Source organism: Podarcis raffonei, chromosome 8 (genome assembly GCF_027172205.1).
Source record: "Podarcis raffonei isolate rPodRaf1 chromosome 8, rPodRaf1.pri, whole genome shotgun sequence".
NCBI lineage: Eukaryota > Metazoa > Chordata > Lepidosauria > Squamata > Lacertidae > Podarcis > Podarcis raffonei.
Window position 1 is genome coordinate 73,016,715 of NC_070609.1, and position 27,213 is coordinate 73,043,927.

General features: G+C 47.4%; 1 protein-coding gene across 3 annotated transcripts in view; it reads right to left on the bottom strand.

The window, feature by feature from the left end:
- LOC128419747 (tyrosine-protein phosphatase non-receptor type 11-like) overlaps positions 1-25,102 on the bottom strand; it is a 59,176-nt gene extending 34,074 nt beyond the window's left edge. Inside the window, exon 1 of one of the 3 annotated variants that reach the window (XM_053400813.1) lies at positions 24,935-25,102. In XM_053400813.1, the coding sequence (XP_053256788.1) occupies positions 24,935-24,948 (14 nt within the window). In that variant the 5' untranslated portion in view covers positions 24,949-25,102. Of the gene's footprint in view, positions 1-6,546; positions 6,698-24,934 lie in introns of those variants that run through there. The other 2 variants (XM_053400811.1, XM_053400812.1) reach the window with 2 other exon arrangements.
- Positions 25,103-27,213: the final 2,111 nt, after the last annotated feature.

A 27,213-nucleotide genomic window follows, 5' to 3' on the forward strand; every position in this document is an offset into this window, starting at 1 on the left:
CCGTCTCCCCTGCAGTATCCCAACAACAGGGTTATGGGTCCAGATCCACAGCGCTTACAGGAGAGGAAGACTGCTGATAGCTGCTGCGAGACACCGGCAGAGACAGAGGTATGTGAAGCTGATCGTCCTGGCCGAGGCTAGAAGGCTTTTGAAGTCCATGCCAAGAAGCGATTAGGCCGAGGAGAGAGGCAGGCCTCGTAATTTTCGAGCACCGAATTTAGGCCACTTCCTGTTTTCAAGTGGGGAGGTGGGGCTCAATCGCATACAAGCAAATGTATGTTGTGCAATGAGAGCAGATCAAACACACCTGGCCCCCTTTCCCATTTTATTTTCTCAAATGGATTTTTTGCAGTAAAATGCACAGGGGTACCTGCCCCCCCCCGAATTCATGCCAGAAAGCCCAGTTCTAAATTTCAGCCCAGATCTCCGAGGCCACATTTAACACCATACATTTAAAGCCCTGTGATATCATTTTAAGCAGTCATTAGTTCCCTCCCCCAAAGGATTCTGGGAGTTGCAGTTTGCTCAGGATGTTGAGCGTTTTGAGGAGACCCTTATTCCTCCTCAGTGGAATTCCCAGAGTGGTTTAACGGCCAATCCCTCTTCCCAGGGGATTCTGGGAATTGTATTCTGTGTGGGGGAATAGGGGCTTCCTAAAATCCATCACCATCCTTAACAAACCACAGGTCCCAGAATCCTTTGGGGGAAGCCACAACTGTTTTAAAGTGGTATCGTGATGCTTTACATGAGTGGTGTGAACAGGGCCTGATACGATTGGCAGCAGTGGCGCAATGCCCTGCTCTGTAACCAGGACCCTCTCCAGAAAAGGATCTGGCAACTTCTGTTTCAGTGTATCTGAAGAAGTGTGCATGCACACAAAAGCTCATACCAAGAACTAACTTAGTTGGTCTTTAAGGTGCTACTGGAAGGGAAAAAAAATTTTGTTTTTCCTCTCCAGAAAAGGCAGCTTTCGGCAAGGCAAAGAATTGCCCCTCTAAACATTGTTTTGCCACAGCTGAAAGAACCAGATAATGAGGTTTAATGAGACTTAAGGATGAGACAGAGTGGCTGAACATCACGGATTAATGTTCTAGCACACTAGGAAGAAAAGGCCATAAGGAAGACGGAGTGCCAGGCAGCACCATTAGCTGGTATCAAAGAGATGCAGCCTATCAAGAGCAGCTATGAGGACTCTGAAATGAGATTAAAAGGCTGAATGTGGTCAGATAAAGGAAGTGGTTGACCACATAGCCCAGTTCACTGCTTCCAAGAGTGGTCACTCAGGTATTTCTGGATGCTCCTGAGCAGAGGATTTATAGCTGGGTCTGGGAACCCTTTTCCAGCCTGAGGGCCACATTTCCTTCTGGGCAATATTCCAAGGGCCACATGTCAGCGGTAGGTGGGACCAGGAGCAAACATGGGCAGAATATACTACTCAGCAGCAATGCACAATATGCAATTTACTTGGATCAGAATAACTTCAGTCTTATCCATAGCTGCCTAGGAGTAAGCTCCATTGGACTCTATAATAGGTTTCCTGCTGGCTGCCTAGGTTCAACATGCAGAACACATTTGAGCTTTCACAAAAGCTCCTCTGCCAGCTGAAACCCAACCTTTGGCTTTCAGAGAGAAAGGCAGACAATCATGCAAAGAAGTGCTGCTGTCTATACTGGCTAGCATGAAGCAGGGACCCCATCAAAAGAAAGGAAAGAAGTACCCAGCCTTGATTCTTTGCCAAATTCCCCAACTTCACCTATCCTAAATCTGCCGCAAGCAAACTTGAAAGCCTCATTGTTGCCTCATTCATTTCCCAGATGCTCTTTGTCCTTGTTCTTGCTTTGAAAGAAACAAGAAGGCCTGAAGGTAAACTCTAGTGCAAACTCCTTCCATTACAGTACTTCCTAGACAAACGGCTCAGATCTACAGTTCTGCAAGTTGCTCTTTCAGGATATGTTTTGCTCAGAATGTTTGTGACCAGGGTGGGTACCTATTTCAGCCAGAATGCAAAACAATCTCATATGCTTGGGGTAGACTTGCAGCTGTCCTTCGTCCCATTTCAAACTGACTTACTCTCATGCCAATTTCTCCTTCTTGTTTTTTGTTTTGTTTTTTTAAAAAGCTTACATAGTTCTAAAGGCCAAGTTCTTTCCTCGGCCATTCATATTGTTTACAAGAGGCATTATCATTCTCTCGCCTCCACATTTTCCGTATGGTTTATCGGCAAACATAAAAGCTAGGTGGTCCTTGCAAATGGAACTGTCTGCATGAGCCCCCTTGTTTTGACATTTCTGGAGGAAGGGAAACCATTTCTAAGAAATCATAATCTTAATAATGTTTCTGCTCTAATTCCGAGCCCCTCCAGAGTTAACTGGGAATGGAGGGCAGTGAAATTAGAAGGAAAGCAGGGGCAGAACGGTGGAGAGACAGGAAACTTTCCCACAAGTTTTGAACTTCAGAAGGTGGCTACATGCAGAACAGGCTGCTGTACAATCCTGGTCATAGAATCGTGAAGTTGGAAGGCACCTCAATGGGTTATCTAGTCCAACCCCTTGCAATGCAGGAATCTCAACTGAAACCACACATTTAGAGCACAGAGCAACAGGGGTATTAAAGGTAAAGGTAAAGGGACCCCTGACCATTAGGTCCAGTTGCGGACGACTCTGGGGTTGTGGCGCTCATCTCGCTTTATTGGCCGAGGGAGCCAGCGTACAGCTTCCGGGTCATGTGGCCAGCATGACTAAGCCACTTCTGGCGAGCCAGAGCAATGCACGGAAAAGCCATTTACCTTCCCACCGGAGCGGTACCTATTTATCTTCTTGCACTGGCATGCTTTCGAACTGCTAGGTTGGCAGGAGCAGGGACCGAGCAACGGGAGCTCACCCCGTCACGGGGATTCGAACCGCCGACCTTCTGATCGGCAAGCCCTGGGCTCTGTGGTTTAGTATTATCTACTCATAAATCAGAGTGCCAAAGCAAAAGGCATGCTGGGAAATAGCGTGGCACACTTGATTGGTCTGGATTAGGCCCAGTGGGGAACCTTGCTGCACAAGCAGAATGTGCTAGGTTCAGTCCCCAACGGCATTTCCCAGTCCCCAAGGGCTGGTAAAAACAGTTTGCCCAAAATCTTGCAAAGCCCAGCCAGCACCAGCAATACTGAGCTAGAAGGAACAATGACCTGACTCAGCAACTTCCTGCGTTCTGCCCTATAACTCCCATCAGTCCCAGCCAGCGTGCCAGGGGTGGGAAGCGCCTGACTAGCAGAGGCTGATCTAGAGAGCAGGGAACACAGAATCTTCAGAACCTTAAATCCCATGTGTCAAAACTATGTTAGCCTTAACTAAACATGCCACTGGATCTCATGGGTGTGGCTTTGTTTGCTGCTAATGAGAAAGGCCTAACAGTATGATGGGATGGGATTTCAACTCAAAGTTGTGGCCCTCTCCAAATGTTGCTGGGCACCAGCCACATGGCTAAGAGAGAGGGATGATGGGAGTTGTAGTCCAGATACATGTGGAGGGGCCAAAGGTTCCCCACGCCCGACGGTGCTGGGTTAGGTGGACCTAATGGTCTGACTCAGTACAAAACAGTTTCCTTTGTTCCCATATCTTAAGGGAAAGGTCGTTGCTCAGTGCTAGAGCACCTGGCTGGCATGTTAGAAGGTCCCGGGGTCAACCTCCAACATTTGCAGCTGAAAGGGTCAAGCTAACATGGAATTGGAAAAAATATGACTTCTCTGCCTGTGACTCTAGGGAGATTTTGCGAGCCAGAGAGGAAAATACTAGGCTCAGTGGCCAAGTACGTCGTCTAACCTGCTTTAGCTTGGAGCTGCCTCTGTCATAGATGATTTGGTGGGGAGGCAGGGAGACCTAATTTTCAGGCCTCAAAAAACAAGTCATGTTTGAGGCTGGAAGAACATCTGTCAGGGATTCTTTAGCTTTGATTGCCAGGGGTTGGACTAGATGGCCTTTGGGCATCCCGGCCAACTCCATAATCCTGATTCTAAGACGTTTGGGTTGCACTTTTACTCTGAGTAGGCCCACTGAAATGAATAGGCCTAAGTGAGTCCTGTCCACCCATTGCATTGGTTCCACTCGTGAGTTAATGTTAGTTGGCTACAACCCATTGTTTGCTCATTCCTAACACACACACACACACACACACACTTCCCTCCCACCAAACGGGATCCGTTCAGTCGATGCGGACTGTCTGGCTTCCGCCCTGAAGGAAAGCGTCTCCATCGTCCTGGGATGTGACACTGCAGCCAGTGACAGACACTACAGCGTGTAAATCTGTCATTGAGGTTTCCCTGACGGGATGCTAAATTTAGAATTCCTACCAAAACGGGGGGGGGGGGGGAGAGAAAAAGCCACCTCTGTTATGAGTGCCTTGTGCCAGGAATTTGGCCTTTTACAGTGTTTTTCCTACCTTTGTATAGCGGTAAACCCTGCAAGAGAGTTCTTTTCCTCTCCCTAAAAATGACAGGGGGAGAGCGGAATAAGGGAGAAATCCTGCATATTAAGTACAAAATTATATTAATTATTCTCTAAGCATGGAACCTGGTGTAGCACAGACAGAACCACTCAAGAAGGAGGTATCGGCAGGAGCGAAGGGTTTTGCAGAAGTGCAGCAAGTCTTGAGAAAATAACACACACACACCCCAAAAAAGTACACAGCTCTGAGCATGCTCAGTAGCATACCTGGCTGGTCTTGCATGGGCGGAATGGATAATGGGGAAGAGGGATGGAACGGAGTAACTTGAAAAAAGGGCCTGGCTGGCTCACACCACGATCAGAAACGGGGGAGCAGAGACCTCACAGCTGCTGCTTACTCACATTATTCTATAAAAGCACACGCGCCGGGTGCGAAATAATACACGGAGGAGCACTGAAAAGAGATAAAAGTTGGCAGCGTACACTGATTTGCCCTTCAGAGAGGGCTTGGGCTTGGGGTGCCCAGGCTGACACACATGTTTTTCAGTCGAGTTGCAGGTGATTAATTTTGCGGGGTAGAGGAGAACAGACACGTATACTGAAAGGGAAAGAGTGGGTGGGGAGGATGAAGGAAACCAAGTCTTTTCTTATCAGCACGAGTCCAGCTGCCGCTAAAATGACTTTTTTTTCTTTTTTGAGAGAGAGAGAGCAAGACAGGATCTACCCAGTCAAACATTTCCTTCCAACACAGCTGGGGGGGCGGGCAGAAGGAGAAGGGTGTTCGTGTTAAGAGCGGGGTAGAAATGAACACGGCTCAGTGGTTAAGAGCATCCGCTTGGTGTGCAGAGGGTCCCAGGCTCCATTCCTAATGGCGTCTCCAGGTACAGCTAGGAGGGACACCTGTCTGAAACCGCAGAGACCTGCTGCCTGTCAATAGACAATGCTGAGTTAAGGGGACCAAAGGGACTCACTCTGTTGTAAAGGCACCTTCCAATTTTCCCATGTCTGGGGATAAAGGTCGTTGCAGAGCATCTGTGACTTGGTTAGGACAGCTGACTCCGAAAACCCCGATAGAGAAGACCCAGTTTGCAACACCTCCCCACTTAAGCAGAATCGGCACATGCTTTTTAGTGAGAATAACCGAGCATGCACAGAGTAGTTTTGCTTTGCGCCACAGGCGCGGAACAGAATTCTTTTCCCGATATGCTGAGCAGAAGTTGTTGTTTTCTCAAGTGCCCATAAGGCCCAAACAAGAGCCCTGCCGCAGGATCAGGCCAAAGATGCTTCTAAGTCCAGTGGCCAACCAGATGCCCGAATGGGAAGCCCAAAAGAAGGACCTGAGCTCAAGAGCAACTCTCCCTACTTGTGATGCCCAGGACTGCTATTCAGAGGCGCCCTACCTCTGACAGCAGACCCTCCAAGTGTCCCTATTTTCCAGGGACAGCCCTGGATTTGCAGAAGCCATCCTAGCTTCTGATTTGATCCTGGAATGTCTCACTTTTCCTTAGGACGTCCCTATATTCATCAGAGAAATGTTGGAGGGTATGGACTTATCCAACCCACCAGGCCATCTGAAGGCAGTCCTGTATTAATGTTTAATGTTTTATATATGTTGGAAGCCACCCAGAGTGGCTGGGGCAATAAACAGTATAAAGCTGGGGTATTATTATTATTATTATTATTATTATTATTATTATTATTATTATTATTGAATAGGATGCCCCTATAGTCATTGAATAAATTTTGGAGGGTGCATGGCTGCAGAGGCGGAACCCAGTCTTACATCCTCCACAAATTTCTCTAATCCTCTTTTTAAGTCATCCAAGATCGAGGCTGTCACTCCCTCTTAAGGCGGCAAATTTCACAGTTTACCATATTATTCCATGTATAAGACCAGGTTTTCCCCCTAAAAAATAATGTCCAAAATTGGGGGATAGATCTCCTCCCATTTTCTTAAATTGGTGTCCCCAAAAATAGGGGGCATCTTATACATGGGGGCGCCTTATAAGTGGAAAAATACGGTAACTAGAATCACCTCACACATCAGCTTCTGCAGCCTTGACAAAAACGAGAACCATTCCTCCAGAAGACACTGGTCCGAAAAGGCACATCTTACCTCATGAAGCAAAATTTAAGAGGTGGGAAATAAAATCTGGTTAAAGATATTCTCCAGGGCTATGACAGGACGCCACTCCGTGTGAATGCCTGAAGCAGTGAAGCCCCTCAGAACAGCCTTTGCCCCTCAATCCAGCAGTGAACAGACTCGGTTGAGTCGGAACCAGGTGGGTTTGTGACATCAGAGATGTGTTGCAGAATGAAAAGCAGAAAGCGTTCTTTGAACACCCTTCAGGGCAAAATGACCTCCATCGAGTAAGAGAGCCAGGCTTAGGACCTGAGAGACCTGCTCAGCCATGATGCTTGCCAGGCGTGACCTTGGGCTGGTCACAGTCTCTCAGGCTAACCTACCTCACAGTTTCGTTGTGAGGAGGAACGTGCTGTGGAGGAGAACCACCTTGACCTCCTAAGTGCAAAAGGTGGGCTAGAAATGTTATAAATAAGGTGGAGCGCTACTACGCTTCAGAGCAGACTCACTGAACATGACAAAGTTAGAGCCGTTAATTTCAACAAGTCTACTCCTAGTCAAACTTAGGACTCTGCTACATTAGTCAAAAAACAGCGTTTTGAATACGTTATGCAACACCAGATGGTGCTAGAGAGCAAAATATGGGGGGGGGCAGGTATATGATCACATGATGTGGTGAACACACACCATTTGAATGGCGATGCCCATCAACTTTTTTGGGGGGGGCGGCGGCCCCCTCAAATATTTTGTTGGGGGACAAAGACCCTTCAGCCCCTGAGAGTTGGCTCCTCTGCTGGGTAGCGAGTACATTCTTCAAACAGAGGTTTCCCCGCCCCCTAAAATAAAATAAATAAAATAAACAAATTGAAAACAACCACCACCAAACGTTACAGGCTTAGTAATGAAGAAACGTTTAAAAACCTCAATATTTACACTGACGAAGCAGTTAGGATCAAGGAAGCAACAACTATTGCTATCCCCTACACACACACACACACACACACCATCGCTCAGGTTTATCACAAGCCTCCCAGGGCTTTTAGATAAGACACCCTGTACCAGCCAATTCCAGATCAAGGTCTATTTTTGTAGCCAGGGCATGATGACCAGTCAGAAATATAGATTGCGACAAGGCTAATTTCCATCCTTGAAGATATAACAGGGCGTTTATTTTTTAAATGGAACTTTTAGATACAAAAAGGCTCAGAAGGGAAAAAGAGAACCCACCCACTCAGTTTCTTATATTCAAATCCTAATAAGTAAGCTGGTTTGCTTGCTTAGGAAAGGACGATGTCAATACGGAACACCTCCCAGGACTTCCAAGCAGCAGGATTGCTACTGATGGTTATTTGGGGTATCATTTGGGGGGGGGTCAGGGTACCTTAGCCCAGGAGATGGATCAATCCACTAGTTTATTTCTGCATTAAGTATACTCTGCTGTCAAGAATGATATTTCATTTCATTTATTTTATTCTATTTTATTGGCCAATTCCCTTTCATATTTTTTTTCTTTACTGCTAATGCTTCAAGCAGGGATATCCACCATGGAGTTTTAGGTTCGAGCAAATCATTGTATTTTGCCCAAACCATATAGAGAGATTGCCTTATAATGTGATTTGGAAAGTTTTTATAGATCTTGACTTTATCGTAACCTAAGTAGGCTTGCCAGCCATAACAGTTGTCATGTCCTTCTAGGTCCTGAAGGTCTGTATTTTGTAATATACACCATTCCCTGACCCAGGAGAGACAGGCTGCCTCATAATATTTTATTGCAGTTATATCTCCCCCCCATGCCCCAAGGAGCGCAAGAGGGCAGCCATGGTTCTCCCCGCTCCTCATTTATAGTCTGACACTCTAACCACTACACCAGACCGCCTCACCAGCTGAATAACTCGGGAGATCATTTTGTCAGAGTGTTGCTTCAGCTTTATTTATACACTTTGCTTTCTTTTGCCTTTTGGCGAAGACCAAGCGCGAACGCGTGCTCATTCACTCATAAAATATGCCTACGTCCAAACCTGCTGACTTCTCGTTTTTGGAAAGATGCAATGAATTTGTGGGTTGCCCTTTACCCCTAGACGATCCAGTGGGAATCTTATTAAATCACTAGGAGGACGGTCCCTTGCCCACAGCCGAGAGTTCTTGCTGTTTTGCTCACTAACCGTAACAAAACACCAGCCTGGCTAATTAAGGGAGATGCTAATGACTTTGCTTCTGAGGCTCAAATGTTAAGCTCAAGGCAGAGACATTTTCTCTCCTTTTCAGCAAGAAGTTTATGCGCCCAAGCCTATTGGGTTTCGCTAAGCACAAGTCAGAGGTTATTATTATGAGCATTTGGTTCCAGTTTTTTTAATATAAAAAAAAACCACCTCTGGCAGGCAGCCCAGACACAAACGTTTCTAATAAACGTGTTGTGGTTTTTTGATCACTGACAAAATTAGGTTAATGACACCTTTCAATGCCTCTCTATAATAACTTCTTTTTAAAAAGAAAACACCAGTTTTCACTCATGCATTCCCATTGATGATATTTTCCAGCCATTCTCACCAAATAATCATGCCACCCTATTTTTTGCATTTGGGAAATGCCATATATATATATATATATATATATATATATATATATATATATTCCTGGCGTTCATGCAGAAGCTATCTAACAGAGTCCACTATTTAGCTGATGCCCTGCTCCCTATTGCCCACAGGTTCATATTATTTGAATCAGGGGTCATTTAGCTGCGGTTCCTGCATTGCAGAGGGTTGGACTAGATGACTCTTGAGGTCCCTTCAAATTATGCAGATTATACAGTACACTGAGACTCAGCAGCAGGAGATTCAGAAAGACATGAGGAGAAAAGAACCAGCTCCCAACATAGGAAGCTGCCTTAAACTAAGTCAGAGAACACCAACAGGCAGCAGCTCTCCAGGGTTCCAGACTGAGACCTTTCGCAGCCTTACCTGGAGATGCTGAGAGTTGAACCTGGAGCCTTCTGCACGCAAGGCAGATGTTCTACTACTGAGTTATGACTCTTCCCCCAAACACAGCAACATCAGCAGCAGCTGCATCGTGCAGAGTCAAACCATTAGAACACCTAGCTTAGTGTTGTGTACACAGGCTGGCAGCAACTTTCCAAGCTCCATGCCCAGCCAACATTTCTCAGGAGAGATCTTTCTACTACAAAACCTTTCAGAGAATATTCTGCAATATGCAACCCCCTCACCAGCTCCTATTTTGTCACCTGCAAACAGGATAGTGAGTTTGCAGGGAGCCATTTTGCCTGGGAGCTAAATAAATCAAGACACGTTACAGAAAGCCTATCAACACTCGGCTGCCCTATGCCTGGGCACGGGTGGGAAGGGAAGGCCGCAGCTCAGCAGCAGAGCATCTGCTTCGTATGCAGAAGGTCCCAGGTTCAATCCCCGGCCTCTCCAAGCAGGGCTGGGGCACATTGCTATCTCAAAACCCTGGAGAGCTGCTGCCAGTCAGGGTAGACAATACTAAGCTAAATGGGCCAACCCTCTGGCTCGATAGGAAGCAGCTTCCTACCTGAGTAGGAAAGTGTCAAAGTGGTAGCTCAGAAGCACCTGGGAAAACCCAGGTTCAATCCCCTACACATTCACCTCAAACCCCAGAGAGCTGCTGCCAGCCAGTGTAGACAATATGGAGCTAAAGGGAGCAACCGTCTGACTCAGTCTAAAGCAGGTTCCTTCCTATGTCCCTTTATTTGTTCCTATCAACAAGCTTGAAAGACAGAGGGGTTTTGTTCGGGCTAACAGTGTGGGTTTTTTTCCCCATTCAAATTGGCGACTGCCCAGCTCCCAAGACAGGAGGGGTCAGAGGATCACCGTTGTTCCTCCCTGAGGCTGAGCATCCTGCACAGAGGGATCAAGGCTGCCTCCGGGGATGACTGCTTTCCCTTGTTTAGCCTCTGTTTACCAAGGCTACTAAGGGGAACCAGAGCTGGTGAAAGGAGCGAGGGAGAATCTTCCTTTATATTTAGCTCCCCTGCTGCTGGAGATAGCAACCCTGGGTTTATTTAAGAGCAGACTTTCCTATATTAAGAATATCAGAGATTAGCAGGTCACCCCCTGCAATGTCCCGGCTGGGATTAAATGCCCGTGACTGTGTTCAGGCAACCCAGCAAACACACTTCACAAACGCCCCGTCCTTTTAACCCAACTTCGCTCCCGTGCCTGAAAACAGGCAGAAGGAACTCTAAACAGCAGCCACCAGCCAGCAAAGGTCAGCACAGGATTGCAGAGACCCAAACGATGATCTAGTCCCCTGCAAGGCATCAAAGCCCTCTCAAGCAACCCAAGCGTCTGGAGCACAGCTGAATGGTTTTTATTTAACTTATTTTAACGCTCTGTGCATTTTGTAGGGGTTACATCAGCCCCAACCAGGATGGGCAATTTATTTATGTATAAAAAAATATATGTGCATTCATAAAACAAACCCAGACCAGTTCACAAGAGTCGTATGCAAAACCGCACCATAAAAACCAGGTAGGTGTATTTAAAAAGTGGAGATTATTTTGAATAAACATACACAAATTTATTGATTGATAACATGGTAGATAGAAAATGTAAGGATTTGCATAATTTTATAACATGCAGAGAATAATATGTGTTGAGAAATCAGAGAGAGGAGCTGAGGGAAGTCTCTAGGGGAGGGGAGGGAGGGTTTGAGGGGGGGAAGGGGGAAAATAATATGATATGTTTTGATAAGTTGTTATGTTGTAATTGCTAATAAAAATATATTTTTTTTTAAAAAAGTGGAGATTAACTGTTACGGAAAGGTGCACTTTTAATCACCTGCATAAGCCTGACAGTGTAGAAAAGTTTTCAGCACGCATTTCAGAGTTGAAACAGAAAGCGCCTGCTGAACATCTGTCAGCAGACTATTCCACAAAATTGGGTGGACAACACTAAATGCTCAGTTTTGTGTTGATGTCAGATGAGCCTTGCCAACTCGTGGGGATGACCAGTGATGCTCCTGTAGGTGCTCTCTCAATGACTGAGCTAGGACCAGGTGGTCCCTAAGGATGCTCTAGACTTAAGTTGCTTAAGGCTTTCTCAGTTAATTCAAGGGTCTCGAACCTGGTAGATGGGTAGCCAATGCAGATGCTTTAACAATGTATTCAGTCAGATACCTGCCCCCACCAGCAGTCCGGGAGCTGCATCCTGCACTAGCCACAGCTTCCAAACCAAGGCCAAGGGCAGACCCACACAGAGTGCATTGCAGCAATCTAGCCTCAAGGTTACCAGAGCATGGACCATGGTGGTCAGGCTTTCCCAGACCCTCCAAGTGTCCTTATTTTCCAGGGAAAGTCTCGGATTTACAGAAGCGGTCCCGGTTTCTGATTTGATCCCGGAATGTCCCACTTTTCCTTAGGACATCCCTATTTTCATCGGAGAAATGTTGGAGGGTATGGAGTTATGTGACCACCCCCCCGCCCCGAACCAAAGAGATAAGTACAGTGGTACCTCAGGTTAAGAACTTAACTCGTTCTGGAGGTCCATTCTTAACCTGAAACTGTTCTTAACCTGAAGCACCACTTTAGCTAATGGGGCCTCCCACTGCCACCGCGCCGCTGCTGCACAATTTCTGTTCTCATCCTGAAGCAAAGTTCTTAACCCGAGGTACTATTTCTGGGGTAGCTGAGTCTGTAACCTGAAGCGTCTGTAACCCGAGGTACCACTGTAACTCTACAACCTTTAGAAGACATCTGAAGGCAGCCCAGTATAGGCAAGTTTTAAAATGTTTAATATTTTATTATGTTTTTATGTATGTTGGAAGCCGCACAGTATTGAATAGGACATCCCTATTTTCATCGGAGAAATGTTGGAGGGTATGCTATCCCTGTCTATGATTGACCCTAGCTGGAGAACCAGATGAAGATGGTAAAAGGCACAGAGGATGCTTTGGTCTCTAGTGACACTTTCCAGGAATAACCCCAAACTAGTCACTCATCAGAGTGGTGTGGAGTGACATCTGGAAGGCCACAGGTTCTTATATACATTCTTATAACACAGAGAGGATAATGAGACCTGAATTAATATTGCAGGCTGTAGTCAATGCCAGCCCTACTCACTGTAGACCCACTGAAGTGAACAGACATGACTAACTTAGGTCCATTCATTTCAATGGGTCTCTGCCAAGTGTTACCTTAGCTGAGCAGATACAGCCCTGCACTTGGAATGGGGACTCTGCAGAAACCAGAACTGGCTACCTTTTGCAGAGACTGCAAGAATAGCTCCCCCCCCCCCACACACAAACAAAAAACCCCAACAACTCAAAAAGCATTCCTACTGCAAGACATACAAGATCCCTGTTTGCTAACTATAGGTGGGCTGTAGGAACTTCATGACTCAAATTCTAGAACAGCTGCAGTGGTCGTTGTATACAGACATGTTCTCCGGGTAAGAGAGTCCTACCAAAGCACAAAGGGGAGCAGAGGTTATCAGCAGACATGGGAGAACTCAATGTTTGCAAAAGTACAAAATGTGTTTTTTGGGAAAGGGGGACACCCAGTTTCGTTGGGCGGGGCAGAATACTTCGGAAAAACAGCCCAAAGAGGACTGAGCATGCTCAGTAGCCACAAACAGCTGACCAGCCGGTGTGCAGAGAAAGGACGGAAAACCAGGAGGGAAGATGGAATATAATATCTGGGGGAAATTAACTGTGTGCTGCAACCCATTGTCGCATTTCCCGTTCGTTACGGTGGACCTGCAAAACCCTGCACAGATTCACCTGCTTTTAATTAGGACCTTTGGTCCTGCGCTCTGCTCATTGTTCCGCCTGTCAATTGCATGATCCTTGGGTGCAGAGACCTATGCAACTCTTAAGGAGTGATGGCACTGTAATCAGAATACCAACACCACCTGATCTTGGCTTTTCCAACATGTTGGTATCATGCCTTGCTATTATATAGCACACAATGCATTGTGAGGTTCTATGCACAAAGAACTCAAGCTTCCAACCGAAGAATGATAAAAGGTTTTTTTAAAAACGTGCACGTTGCTCTAATGGCTTGCTCCACATTCCCTGGATCTTTGGGGAAAAGGCATCTAATTTGTTTTGTAAATAAATAAGAAATTGCTTTAGCAAATCAGCAGGAACTTGGCCCCGCTGCTTCCTCTCTCCCTCCAACCATTATAGCTGGTAAAATGCAAAGCCATTAAATGCCACTATTTTACACAAAAGTGGGAGGGGGGGATACACACATCCAGGAAATTCTCCATTTCCGGATTACCAGTCCTGTTTTAAAGCAGCAGAGTTTCCGATCTTCCCTTCAGACCCGAGGGCAGGAAGCCCACAGAGCGGACAAGCCCAGCCGCCTGATTAAACAACCATCCTAGACACATTTCCTGGACACGAGCCACCGGGGGGGGGGGGAGGCAAGGTGCAGGAGGAAACATGCAGACCAAGCCTCACTTGTGGGTTCAGCCCATCTCCCCGCAAAAGAAAAAGGCAAACCACAGACAGAGCCATAACCCATCACACTTTGCCACCAGCACAACCCCGTAGATCAGGCTCCCAATTCATAAAATTGGGTCTCTCTAGAGGTCATCTGGTGCAACCCGCTGCAGAAACTCCGCGACTACAAAATTCTTGCTTAAAAACCAGTAATAAAGGAGTGGCCACCACTTTCCTACCAGTAACAAGTAGGGCTGCAGGCACATACACCCCCCCCAATGCAGGGCCTTATGTGGGGATTTGGATTGGCCCCAGGCAAACTCAGCTGTAGGCCCTGAATCAATTGGGAGAGGGAGTCCAAATGTTTAATTAGGGTTTTAAATGCCTATTAAGCATAGAGTCAGGAGTTGGTGGGGAGAGAGAGAGACCCTTCCGCCTCTCAAACACACTGCAGACAGCAGGACTGATCCTTCCACTCACCAGCTGGGGGGGGGGGGGCAAAAAGTGCAATCCTGTTAGTTGCAGGGGTCTGCTTCCCTTGGAATTACCCAGCTGGGAATGCACTGGTGAGGTAGACCCCTTGCAGCCAGCAGGATTGAACCATCCTGGCAAAGGAGATCTCTGCAGCCAACAGGGTTGCACTATTGAGCGGACAGTGTGGTCCTGCTGGGGTCTGCTTCCCATGTGCATTCCTGGGGGGTTGGGGGCGGGGAAGGCAGACGTAAAGCAGACCTCTGCAGAAAGCAGGCCCTCCTCCATTCACCAGCTGGCCAGGATTCAATCCTGCTCCCTTTCACTCTGAACAGCCCGGTTTTGTTTGCAATGTGGGCTCTGCCTGGCCCCAGTAGCAGGTCCTTGTGAAGAACTACTGCCAAACCATCCCCGATACAGGTTACATACGCTTCAGGTTACATATGCTTCAGGTTACAGACTCCGCTAACCCAGAAATAATGCTTCAGGTTAAGAACTTTGCTTCAGGATGAGAACAGAAATTGTGCTCCGGTGGCACAGCAGCAGCAGCAGGAGGCCCCATTAGCTAAAGTGGTGCTTCAGGTTAAGAACAGTTTCAGGTTAAGTATGGACCTCTGGAATGAATTAAGTACTTAACCTGAGGTACCACTGTACTGCTGTCGAACCAGCGTGTTCTCAGACTGCTCCTGCCACAAGCTGTTGCACCAGACGAAAAGAGAAAATCAGAACATAACACATGTTTGGGCTGCTACAATCCAGTGTCACATGTCTCTCCCCCCCCCCCCCCCGGCCACCTTGCCAGCAGCTGAATGTGCTGTGCTGTGTTAGGAAGCAGACACTGTGCCCGGGGGGAGAAGCTGCCTTATCCTGCATCAGACCATTTTTGTTGTTGTTGTTGTTTAGTCGTGTCCGACTCTTCGTGACCCATGGACCAGAGCACGCCAGACACTCCTGTCTTCCACTGCCTCCCGCAGTTTGGTCAAACTCATGCTCATAGCTTCGAGAACACTGTCCAACCATCTTGTCCTCTGTCGTCCCCTTCTCCTTGTGCCCTCCATCTTTCCCAACATCAGGGTCTTTTCCAGGGAGTCTTCTCTTCTCATGAGGTGGCTGAAGTATTGGAGCCTCAGCTTCAGGATCTGTCCTTCCTGTGAGCACTCAGGGCTGATTTCCTTCAGAATGGATAGGTTTGATCTTCTTGCAGTCCATGGGACTCTCAAGAGTCTCCTCCAGCACCATAATTCAAAAGCATCAATTCTTCGGCGATCAGCCTTCTTTATGGTCCAGCTCTCACTTCCATACATCACTACTGGGAAAACCATCAGACCATTAGCTCAGTGTCATCTACACTGGCTGGCAGCAGCAGCTCTCCAGGGTTTCAGGCAGGGGACCTTCCCAGTCCTACCTGGAGATGCCTGGGACTGAACCTGGGACTGAACCTGGGGCCTTCTGCATGCAGAGCAGATGACCTACCACTTGGCTACAGCCCTTCTGTGTTACAATACTGACCAAGAAAACAACGCAAAGAGTCAGGACCTGAGCACAAGAGTCCTCTCCCCTCCTGTCATTTCCTGCAACTGGTATTCAGAAGCATTGCTGCTTCCAGCCGTGGAGGCAGAGCCGAGCCATCGTGCTTATCAAAAGCCTTATTTCCCCCATGAATTTGTCCAATCCTCTTTTCAAGCCATCTGAGTCAGTGGCCATCCTGCAGGAGAGAGTTCCATAGTTTAACTACCGTATTTTTCGCTCTCTAATACGCACCAGACCTAGTTTTTGGAGGAGGAAAACAAGAAAAAAAAATTCTGAATCTCAGAAGCCAGAACAGCAAGAGGGATCGCTGCGCAGTGAAAGCAGCAATCCCTCTTGCTGTTCTGGCTTCTGGGATAGCTGCACAGCCTGCACTCGCTCCATAAGACGCACACACATTCCCCCTTACTTTTTAGGAGGGAGAAAGTGAGTCTTATAGAGCAAAAAATACGGTATGTGCCATGTGAGGAAGCACTTTCTCTTATCTGTCCTGACTCCTCCAACATTCAGACTGGGAGGTGCTCGGCTTGTGACGCATGCAAAAGGACCTTCCTGCAAGGTATCAGGATTTCCTGAGTGTCACCTGCCAAGGCCCCAAACCCTCGAGTTTTCCGCCCAGCACAAGCCTTTGGCTCCGGAGTTCTTTCTGGCTGTTCAAAGAGAGGCAGCTCAAAGCTTGCTTGGAAAACGACAGTGAATAACAATGAAATCCCTCTGATTTAACGAGCTCCTGTTGCTCCGCCCCAATTCCCTCTTTTGCCTTCCACCTCCTTGCTTTACCCTGGAGGCAGGGAAGACGGAAAAGCGCGAGACACTTTTGCTGCTTGCCTTGAGTCGCACAGCCTGCTCCTGCTGCTGTTTTGCAACACTTCCTGCCTGATCCAGAGTGAATCAGTCTGCCACTCCTCTAGAGGTGCTGCGCAAGGAGGAATGAATGAGATCCAGCTCACAGGAACTGAGGATTAGGGGAATAGTGAGGAACCTCAGGCCCAGGAGCCAAATAAATTTGTCAGCTCGCCTTTCTGCAAATATACACCTAGCTTACCTGCTTCAACCTGCGGCCGTTTTGCTGGTAGGGCGATAGCACACGTTGACTTTTTCAACTTCCCAAAATGAGGGGTGCTAACTAGTTGCAACATGACATGAGAATTGAAAAGACATTTGGGTTAAATTAATAGGATTTCATTTTGCTTGGCAAGTGAAATATGTGTAAAATTGTGCAGAACTCATTAAAAACAACTGCCATACATTTTACTTGCCATTTATACAGTGCTACCTCGGGTTACTCTGGCGGGAAGGTAAACGGTGTTTCCGTGCGCTGCTCTGGACATGCTGGCCACATGACCCGGAAGCTGTGCGCCGGCTCCCTCGGCCAATAAAGCGAGATGAGCGCCGCAACCCCAGAGTCGGTCACGACTGGAGCTAATGGTCAGGGGTCCCTTTACCCTTTACCTTGGGTTACAGACACTTCAGGTTACAGACTCCACTAACCCAGAAATAGTACATCAGGTTAAGAACTTTGCTTCAGGACAAGAACAGAAATTGTGTAGCAGCGGTGCGGTGGCAGCGGGAGGCCCCATTAGCTAAAGTGGTACCTCAGGTTAAGAACAGTTTCAGGTTAAGAGCAGACCTCCTGAACGAATTAAGTTCTTAACCTGAGGTACCACTGTAATGTGTTGATGGTTATTTATTAGTATTTTTTATTATTTATTTAGTTCCTTGAGCCAGATTGCACTGGGACATACCCTCCAACATTTCTCCAATGAAACTAGGGACGTCCAAAGGAAAAGCAGGACATTCAGGGATCCAGTCAGAAACCGGGATGGCTTCTGTAAATCCGGAGGTGTCCCTGGAAAACAGGGACACTGGGAGGGTGTGGAATAAACCCATCCAGGCAAAGAAATTTTATACAGCACAGGTTTCCTCCAAGGCCTCGTCTCACTCTCAAGGGCAGGTGCCCCCCCTTGTCCTGAGTCAGTGGGAGGCGGGGGGAGTGGGAGGGTGCTGAGTAATGCTCAGGGCGCCCTGCCTCTCCTTTCGAGGAACGTCATGCAGAGGGCATCCAGGATCCAGTAACAGCCCACAAGGCATGCAAATCCGTGGCTCCCCGCATGTGTTCATCTCATCACGCCACAAGGCTCTTAATCTCCGGCTGGCTGGGGGGGGGAGCGTGAGAGCAGGAGGGGGGGCTATTCTTAGCTGACCTCTTGAGCAAGCCAGAGAGTGTGATGGAGCAGAATGCTGCTCTCTCTGTCTCTCTCGCTCACTGCTGTCAGAAGAGATGCACCCGAAGCGTTGGGATTCCAGATGGCGGCGCTGTGAAGTTGGAGCAACCTTGCTGCAGCATCAGGCTGCTGGCTATTCTTGGGGCCGGCCCTACTGTTAGGCAAAGTGATCAGCAAGCACCTCAGGCTGCAATTGCTGAGAGGTGGGGACTGGGGTTCCCTAAGCAAGCCTGCTGCCCTCAGCTGCTGTAGAGGACACCACCAATCTTCATGTAAAGTTCAGTTTGATCAGCTTGCACACATGGATTAGGCTGCAGGTGAGGAGGGGCGCCAACTTCTCCTTTGCCTCAGGCAGCAAAATATATTGGTCCGGCCCCAGCTACTATGAGGAGAGGATGTTGGGCTAGATGAGACCCTGGCCTGAACCAGCGGGTTCTTCTTATGATGGTCGATTCCCATGACATGCAGCCTCTGAACCCAGAGACTCCATTGGATCAGTGGTGGGGTCTGCTGCCTCTGCTGGCTATGGATGATGGGAGTTGTAGTCCTCCAACATTTGGGAACCCAAGGTTGAGAAAGGCTGGTCTACACCGACTAGCCAACGTTCTCCAGCGTTTTAAAGAGGGGACCTTCCCAGCCTTACCTGAACATACCAGGGACTGAACCTGGGACCTTCTAAGCACATGCTCCGCCACGGAGCTGAGGTTCTTCCCCATTAGAGGGCAATGCTTTTTCCCCACAACCAAAGCGCTGATGAATCAGCTGCCAGAAACTTTCAAGAAAAACAACGCATCAAACTTTTCTACCACCTCGTTTTCCTTGCTCCTTCACCTTCTGTGGAAAAAGTCTGGGCTGCCTCTTTTCCGTCAAGTCAGCTCTCTCTCTGCGGAGGAGGAAGCAGCCAGTGAAGACGACAAGGGGAAACAGATTTCAATTCATATATTATTTTTTTAAAAAAGGTGCTTTCGCCACAGATTGAGCGCATGCAGCCGTGACTCACTCGCACGAGGACAGAGCCCGTCCCACCTACTCGAGAATCAAAAAGGATGAGATGTAAACGGAACAAAGCCCAGGGTGGGTGGATCGGGGGCAGCTCAAAGGGTGACTTTCTGATGTTATGAATTCCAACTCCTGAAGCATCCTATTTACCACAGCGGTCAGCAACATGCCACCATCTTGGAAAAAGATTCCACCTGTGCTATTTGCCTCCAGCCTGGAGACGTTCACCAGACACTGTCCTCCAGAAGCAGATCTACTGTGGAACTAATGAGGCTTCAGAGCCCCACAAAATGTAGGTCCTCCACTGCCTTCCTCATATTCCTGCTCTGAGCCCTGGATTAAAAGAGACCTTTTTATACTACAGGCTTTCCTTAGCTGTGCACTTTTCATCCATTGAATTTTAGATTTTAGTGATGCTGTGTGAATCACGTCATATGCTTTTGCTCTCTGCTGCTCAAACTTTTACGTTATTTTATTGATTTTTCAATCTCCCCGTTGCAATTTTTGATCTTTTACCATTGCAACCCAGCTACAAAACTCCCTGACCATTAGGCATGCTGGCTGCTGGGAGTTGAAGTCCAATCACATCTGGAAGGTCACAGATTTTCCAGACTTGTATTCCTCTGAAACAGCCTGACTTACACTGGCAATGTTGAAATGAGGGGCTTTAACTAACCTGCTAGAACACCATCCTTTTTCCTTTTTAAAAAGTGTAATAGGATATTTATTCTGGTTCTGCTTGGTACATAATAGGTGCCAATCAAATATGTCCACTCATTGTCAGTTCCATTTGCACGCCACTTTGCCACAAAACCGTCACAGCTCACAATGAATCAAATGAACAAATATAACAATTACTAGGGGCTTGCTCTGCTCACCAACCCACCTGCCACTCTCCCCACATTACCCTCCTAGGGTTTCCCCTTCCCATCCCATGCAACTGCTAAGCTCACTCTTCACCTTCCCAACCGCATTTCTTCATGAAATCCAGAACTGTGATGTGGCCCTGAAAAGTCCTCATAAGGACAGCCGCCTGATGACAACCTTGCGTTTTTATGTATATAGGAAGAAAAAAACTTATTGGGTTGTAGCCAACCGAGTCCTACTCAGAGTAGACCAACTAAAATTAATAGACCTAGGTTAGCCATGCCCATTACTTTCAGTGGGTCTACTCTGAGCAGGACCGAGTTGTGAGATTCCTGCCCCACAGAGGTGCGTGGGGCACCTTCATTTTATAGTTTCAAACATGCGCTAACCTTTGGATACCAGAGATGGCTGTTTTCAGGACCTACCCTATTCCAATGACTGGTCTGTTTCTAATACTGAATTTTAATTTGGTGTAACCCACCCTGGTACCCGCTGGCAAAGGGCGGGTAATAAATTTAATAAGAGAAAGGAGAATGATAGATGCACCTCATAAAAAAAAAACACTAACAGGGTAGACAGATATAAAGACACAGATACAGAAGTAGAAGGAAAATGCACCATCAGCATTTGTGGTCATGTGCAAGATTTAACATGCATGTGCAACCAGAGTCAGATACAGTTGCCTCTGACTCAAGGCAAGAGGACTTAAATCTGCAGTGTTATACTACTCCTGTCCAAACCCCTACATCAGGGTTTCCCAAACTTGGGTCTCCGGTTGTTTACAGACAACAATTCCCATCATCCCTGACCACCGGTCTTGCTAGCTAGGGATGATGGATACCCAAGCATGGGAAACATACTACAAGGATGTCCTGTCTGCTCTCAGGTTCAACACAAGTTCCTCCCCTTTCCACAAGAACCCAAAATGAGTCCTATAGCTGGACCAGGTCCAAAGGCCCATCTAGTCTGGCATCCTCTCCTCCCAGTGGCTCACCGGATGCCCCAGTGGGAAGCCCCACAGCAGGACCTGAGTGCGAGAACCGCTTACAATTCCCAGCAACTGGTATTCAGAGGTGCACTGCCTCCGACAGAGGAGGTAGAACACAGCCACCACAAACCATAGCTAGTAGCTCTGATAGCCTCAGACATCCCAAGGCCTCCTGCTCCCTCCAAAAACTCCATCCTTTCTCCCTCGCTGCCCCATGTGCTTGGCGCAGCCTTCCAGGACACCTGGGCCTTTGTCACACAAGCTCCCTGGTCCCATCGGAAACTTGAGCACTTGCTTCTCAAACAGCCACAGGCTGGACTAGCCCACACCGAAGCAAAAAGTGGATTCTCATCAGTCATTTGCACATTAATGTCTGGGTGCCCATAGGGCATCCTCCCCTCTCTGGTGTTAGCCTGGACCTTTCCCCCTTTAAATACATTTCCCCCAGCCCCCAAACCTTGGAAAGTCCAAAATGGCCAGTACTGAAAACCCCTGCATTTAAAGTGGGGGGAAGGTCCAGGAGAAGACTGTGTTGGGGTTCATGTTTTGTTTGCTCCCACTATGGACAAAGTCACTATTAACTCTTGCCACAAATTCCTCCCCTTTGTTCTTTTCTCTGTGCCAGAACCTTATAGATTGCCATCTCCTCGGGGCAGGGACCATCTGCTCCTGCTCTGTGGAATACAGGGCTCACGGATGGCATCAAATGCTGCACTAATAGTAATAATACACCTCGAAAGGTAACAATGGAAGACCCTGATGGAGAGGAAACAGGGAACACCCTAAGCAAACAAGGACAGCTGCACCATAGCAGTTAGGCTGCTATGGATGTTTTCTAGCTTAAATCAAAGAAAGGGCTTGTTTATATTTTTGCAGGGGGTGGAATGGGCGCTTACAGTATACATATACATATACATATACATATACATATACATATACATATATATATATATATATATATATATATATATATATATATATATATTCTTAAGAGAACGCGGAGAGCCTGCTGGCCTACCGGCAGGACAGCCCATTTTAAAATAGATCATCAAAATAAGAAATTCCTCTGGAGTGACTCAGCAAGCAATATCTGTTTCCTACGTTTTTATCTCTGCCCTTTCTGCAAAAAGCTTAGGCCAATGTCTACAACAGCATCCCCCAACCTATCACCCTCTCTGGATGCTTTGGGTTACAACTACCATCAGCTCCATGGGAGTTGTAATCCAATGCATCTGGAGGGCACTAGGTTGAGGGGGAAGTCTGAATGCATGCACAATGCATTCCCACGTCCTCATTCCCACAACAACCTTGAGAGGCGGGCTAATGACAAGCAACAGCCCCCAAGGTCACTCATTGGAGTTTGGGCCTGTGTGGTAATTGGAGATTAGGTCCAACATTTTAACCTGTCCTAGGTGGGGCTGATGGGGGTTAAGAGTTCAAAACACCTGGTTGGCCAAGAGTGCTCTAACCATTATACCACGCTCCCAGCAAAATGAAGCTTTAAGTTACAGAACATTCAGCACAAACCTCTAATCAAGCTTGGCAGACGTCAGTCTAGGCCTCCCCAAATGTTGCAATGGCCATAGAGTACCAACAACAATCAAAAGGCTTTTGGGTTCCAAGAATTCAGAGTTCCTTTTTGGGTTCCGAGATTTTGGGTTTGAGCAGAAGGAACATGAGGTCAAACAGGGTGACGTCAGTGGCGGGGGGGGGGAGATGCTACCTGACAAGCTGTTCCAAACTATTTTAACCATAAACATGTTCATTTGCATTCATGGTTGCTAAACTGAAAGGAAGTCATGCTTTTAAAAAAAAATGCTCCAGGGTTAAAGCTTGCAAGAGGGCACTTTTCTGATTTGGAGATTATTTGCATTGAGGTATGTGTGTGAATCTATAGCTAGCGAGCTGTGAGTAAGGAAGTCAGTGGCTCAGAGGTGCGCCTGTCATTTACACAATCGCAGTTACACAACTACAGAAATTGCAGATTCTGCACTCTGCACATCCTCAGGCGCACCCACGCTGAAGGGCAGCTTTCAAAGCAAAGCTGTGAGCTTACCTCCCGACTGCAGAATTAAATATTTAGGAGGAAGAGGGGAAAGGAAACAAATTGCACCACAAAAACCTGTTATCTGCATTATAACCACGAAAGAAGATGGAAGGGAAAAGAGGTTAATCTGGGTGGGGGTAGGAGGAGAATGAAAAGAAGGGTCTTCCATCACAGTTTTTTTTTGTTTTTGTTTCTTAAATATTTTAATTTAAACAAGGCAAACAAAAGGAAAAAGATTACACTGATATCAACACAGCACAATGCAGAGTATCAGTTGATATCCATTAGAGGGATTCAGAGTTCAATAAACATTAAAAACAACAACCCAAGACCCAGCCTCCAGAGCTCGAAAGATGAAAGTTGGGGCGGGTTGGAGGGAGAGATTAAAATGTGGAAATGACCAAAGGAAGCTGATGATGAGGCAGAAGGAAACTTTTCTCTTTCACCCACCTCAGTCTGACTTAAGACTTCCCTACCACATGATGCAGGAATGACCAGAGTAGCTAAATCGTTCCTCTTTGCCCTGGATTTCGAGACCTGATAATGTAGTTTTCGAGACCTGATAATGTAGTTTTAAGACACATATTATTCCCATAATCGTAAGTTGTTTTTAACTGTTTCTAACATCATGCTTTAACTATAATCAACTCTGGGGCCTTGGAACGAAGGGCAGGTTAACAACAGCAACAAATAAGATCGGTCTGTTGAAAAGTATTCTACACAACAGGTAAACGGTACGCCCCTGAATAAGAGCTGTCTACCTCCAAGTACCGCAAACAGGAGGCAGGGGGGACGGGAGAAAAAGGCGGTTGCTGCTGCTTTCCATTTAATTAATTCAACAAAGTCTGATCAGTTTAGAGCCACGGAAATTAACATACCTAAGGTAGCAAGGTCCATTAATTTAAATGGGTCTACTCAGAGTAGATTGGCTACAAATGTTTGCTTTACACACAGACACAGAGCTTTTTAAATTTATTTTAAAGGTAAACTAGTCAGAACAACTAAGAATGAAGAAATTAGAAACTGAAAATAACAGCCCCGCAGTGCAAACAGTGTACTGGCCCGGTCTGATGGGAGTTGTTGTCCAAAACATTGCAAAGCGATGGGGGGGGGGAGTCGCATCAGCTTGGCAAAGGCTGACCTAAAGGCCTCCATGCTCACGGACAGTCTATCTGCAAATATTAGGTACCGAGGGTCGGAGAGAGGAGAGTTGGGCAACTCTCCCTTCCCCTCGCCATATACTGTCTGGAGCGGGTTGGGGGCTCTGACGGGAGTTGTAGTCCGAAACATTTAGAGGAGGACAGCAAACGTGGGGGGGGGGGAGGCTGAGCTAAAAATATAGAGACCCTCCACGATCAGGGGGAGTCTACCTCCAAATAACAACAGATAAGGGGGTGGGGCGGAAAGGAGGGAAGAGACCTGTGCCTTGTTTACAAACTCAAAAACACACTGGCTGGCTGGGACGGGGGGTGCGGACGGGAGTTGTAGCTCAAAACATCTGGAGAAGCCAAGGATGATCTAAATAAAGAGAGCCTCCATGATAAGGGGCAATCTACCTCCAAATATTAAGGGATTATTTCCCACCCCCACGCTGGCGGAGGACTGACCTGAGCTGTAGTGCAAAACATCCGCAGAAGTACACCGCCTTTTTGCTGGGCGGGGGGGAGAAGGAGGTTGTTCTAAATCCTCCATGTATAGAGGCGGTCTACCTGCAAGCAATAGATACGGAGCGGTGTGGGGAAGAAAAGGAAGGACGGAGGCTGTCCGCTGCCCCGTTTCTGAGCTTCACGCCGCACCACCACCGAAGGCAAAGAAAAACCCCAAATTGCAAAACTCCGCACATTTCGGACGCGCCGCAGGAGATTAAGCGGATCTTACCTGCGAGAGGTCATCGCAGCTCCAGCCCCGGGAGGGACACGCCCCCCCCACCAAAAGGAGAAAAAAAAGTTGCGCGTATTTCCCTAGTTCACAGCGCGGTCCGCTCCTCTCGCAGCATCAGCCCCAGTTCAGGCGAAGGAGCCAAAGGGAGCGGCTTCCCTAAAGACTGAGAGAGGGAGAGAGGGAGGGGCAACACTCCCGGGTCACACCCCCTCGCCCACCTCCATATATGGGCGCCCAGTCCCTCCCTCTGGCCCGACGCCGAAGCCGCTCATTGGCCGGAGGATGGAAGCAGCCCAGGACACGCCCCCGCCCCGCGCTCCTCCAGCGGGGGCTCTGGCAAACCCACGTGTCAGCCAAGGGGAAAGCCCTCCCTGCAGAGAGAGAGAGAGAGAGATGTGTGAGAGGGGAATCCCCGATCCGCCAATCAACGCCGCCTGGCAACAGGCACCGCCTGGCAACGGAGGAGCTGCGCTTAAAGAGACAGCCCTTGAAAGCTTTTGTAGGGGGTTTGAAGTTTATTTTAACTAAGGGGGATTTATTTATTTTTTGAGGGGAGGAGGTGTTTTTAAGCGGGGGGCGTTAATTGGGGGTTGGGGGGGTTGGTTGGTTCCCGAACAAAAAGTTGTCCTGTTTTTTGCAGCCGCCTCTGCAAAAGCTTCAACATTTTTTTATTATTTATTACTTAACAAATTTGTATTCCCCGCTTCACCCGTAGATCTGTGGGCTGTTCGCAGCATAAAAATGCAAGATAAAAAAGTAAAATACATAAGAAGAACAGAAAGAAAAGAAAAGAAAACAATAACCTCACACAAACACTACCCTTTTGCATTTATTCATTGCCTTTCCCCCCCAAAAGAGCTCGAAGTGATGATATAGACGACATACGTGATTCTCCCCTGCCCTCGTCATTTAATCCTTACAACAAACCCGGTGGTTAGGCAGAGAGGCAATGACTGGCCCAAAGTCACCCAGTGAGCTTTGTGATGAAGTGGAGAATTTGAACCTTGGTCTCCCAGGTCCTGGTCCTAATCTCTAACCACTATGCCATGCTGCCTCACTGTGGTTTTATTATCTATCTGGCTATCTATTTTGTAGGTTTAAGTTGTTTTTCTGCTTTGAACTATTTGAAAGCATTGATTCATGTTTCAAAAATCTCTAAGGGTGTTAAAAAAATTTTAAAGAGGTTTTTTATTAATTATTCTGCTTTAAATGTGGGCCTTTCATTTCTGTTTTCATTTGTGATGGTTTGTTTTGATAGTTTGCAATGCTCTGTTTTACATTTTAAGACAAGTTGTAAACCACTTAAGAGATTTACTATTTTTATTTCTTTGGGAAGTGTAAAACGGTGTAGTGTGTTCTTAAATAAAGACATCTGTGTACACACTGGGCTGTTATATTATTTATATATTTACGATTAAATAATGTTATTTATACTATTAACGCAGCATGTCCTTGCCGGGGTGGGAGAGATCCAACACTGAGCGATGAAGCAAACTACGTACTTTGCAGATAGAAAACATTATTTCCTTGCCCTTTTCCTAGTTGAAAGGAGCTGAGAACCTGAAGCTGGGAAAGGCCTCTTTCTCCCTGCTCAAATTCTTTGGTGGTTTCTGCCAGGCAGACGAAATGACACTGAGCTTTCTTGGCTGACGCCCATCAGGACTAGTGGAGCAGAAGATGATTGGCTGAGCCAGAGCTAATGACAGACCTTCCAAGTGTCCCTATTTCCCAGGGACAGTCCCTGATTTAGAGAAGTCCTCCCGGTTTCTTATTTGATCCCAGAATGTCCCACTTTTCCTCAGGACGTCCCTATTTTCATGGGAGAAATGTTGGAGGGTAGGGTGGCGCTGTGGGTTAAACCACAGAGCCTAGGACTTGCCGATCAGAAGGTCAGCGGTTCGAATCCCCGCGACGGGGTGAGCCCCCGTTGCTCGGTCCCTGCTCCTGCCAACCTAGCAGTTCAAAAGCACGTCAAAATGCAAGTAAATAAATAGGTACCGCTCCGGCGGGAAGGTAAGTGGCGTTTCCGTGTGCTGCTCTGGTTCTCCAGATGCGGTTTAGTCATGCTGGCCACATGACCCAGAAGCTGGCTGCGGACAAACGCCAGCTCCCTTGGCCAATAAAAGGAGATGAGCGCCGCAACCCCAGAGTCGGTCACGACTGGACCTAATGGTCAGGGGTCCCTTTACCCTTACGCAATGAGAGGAGGAGCCAACTCATTCTAGATTTGTCCTCCTCCTCCTCCTGTTCTCCTAATGGACCAGCCTCCATGACTG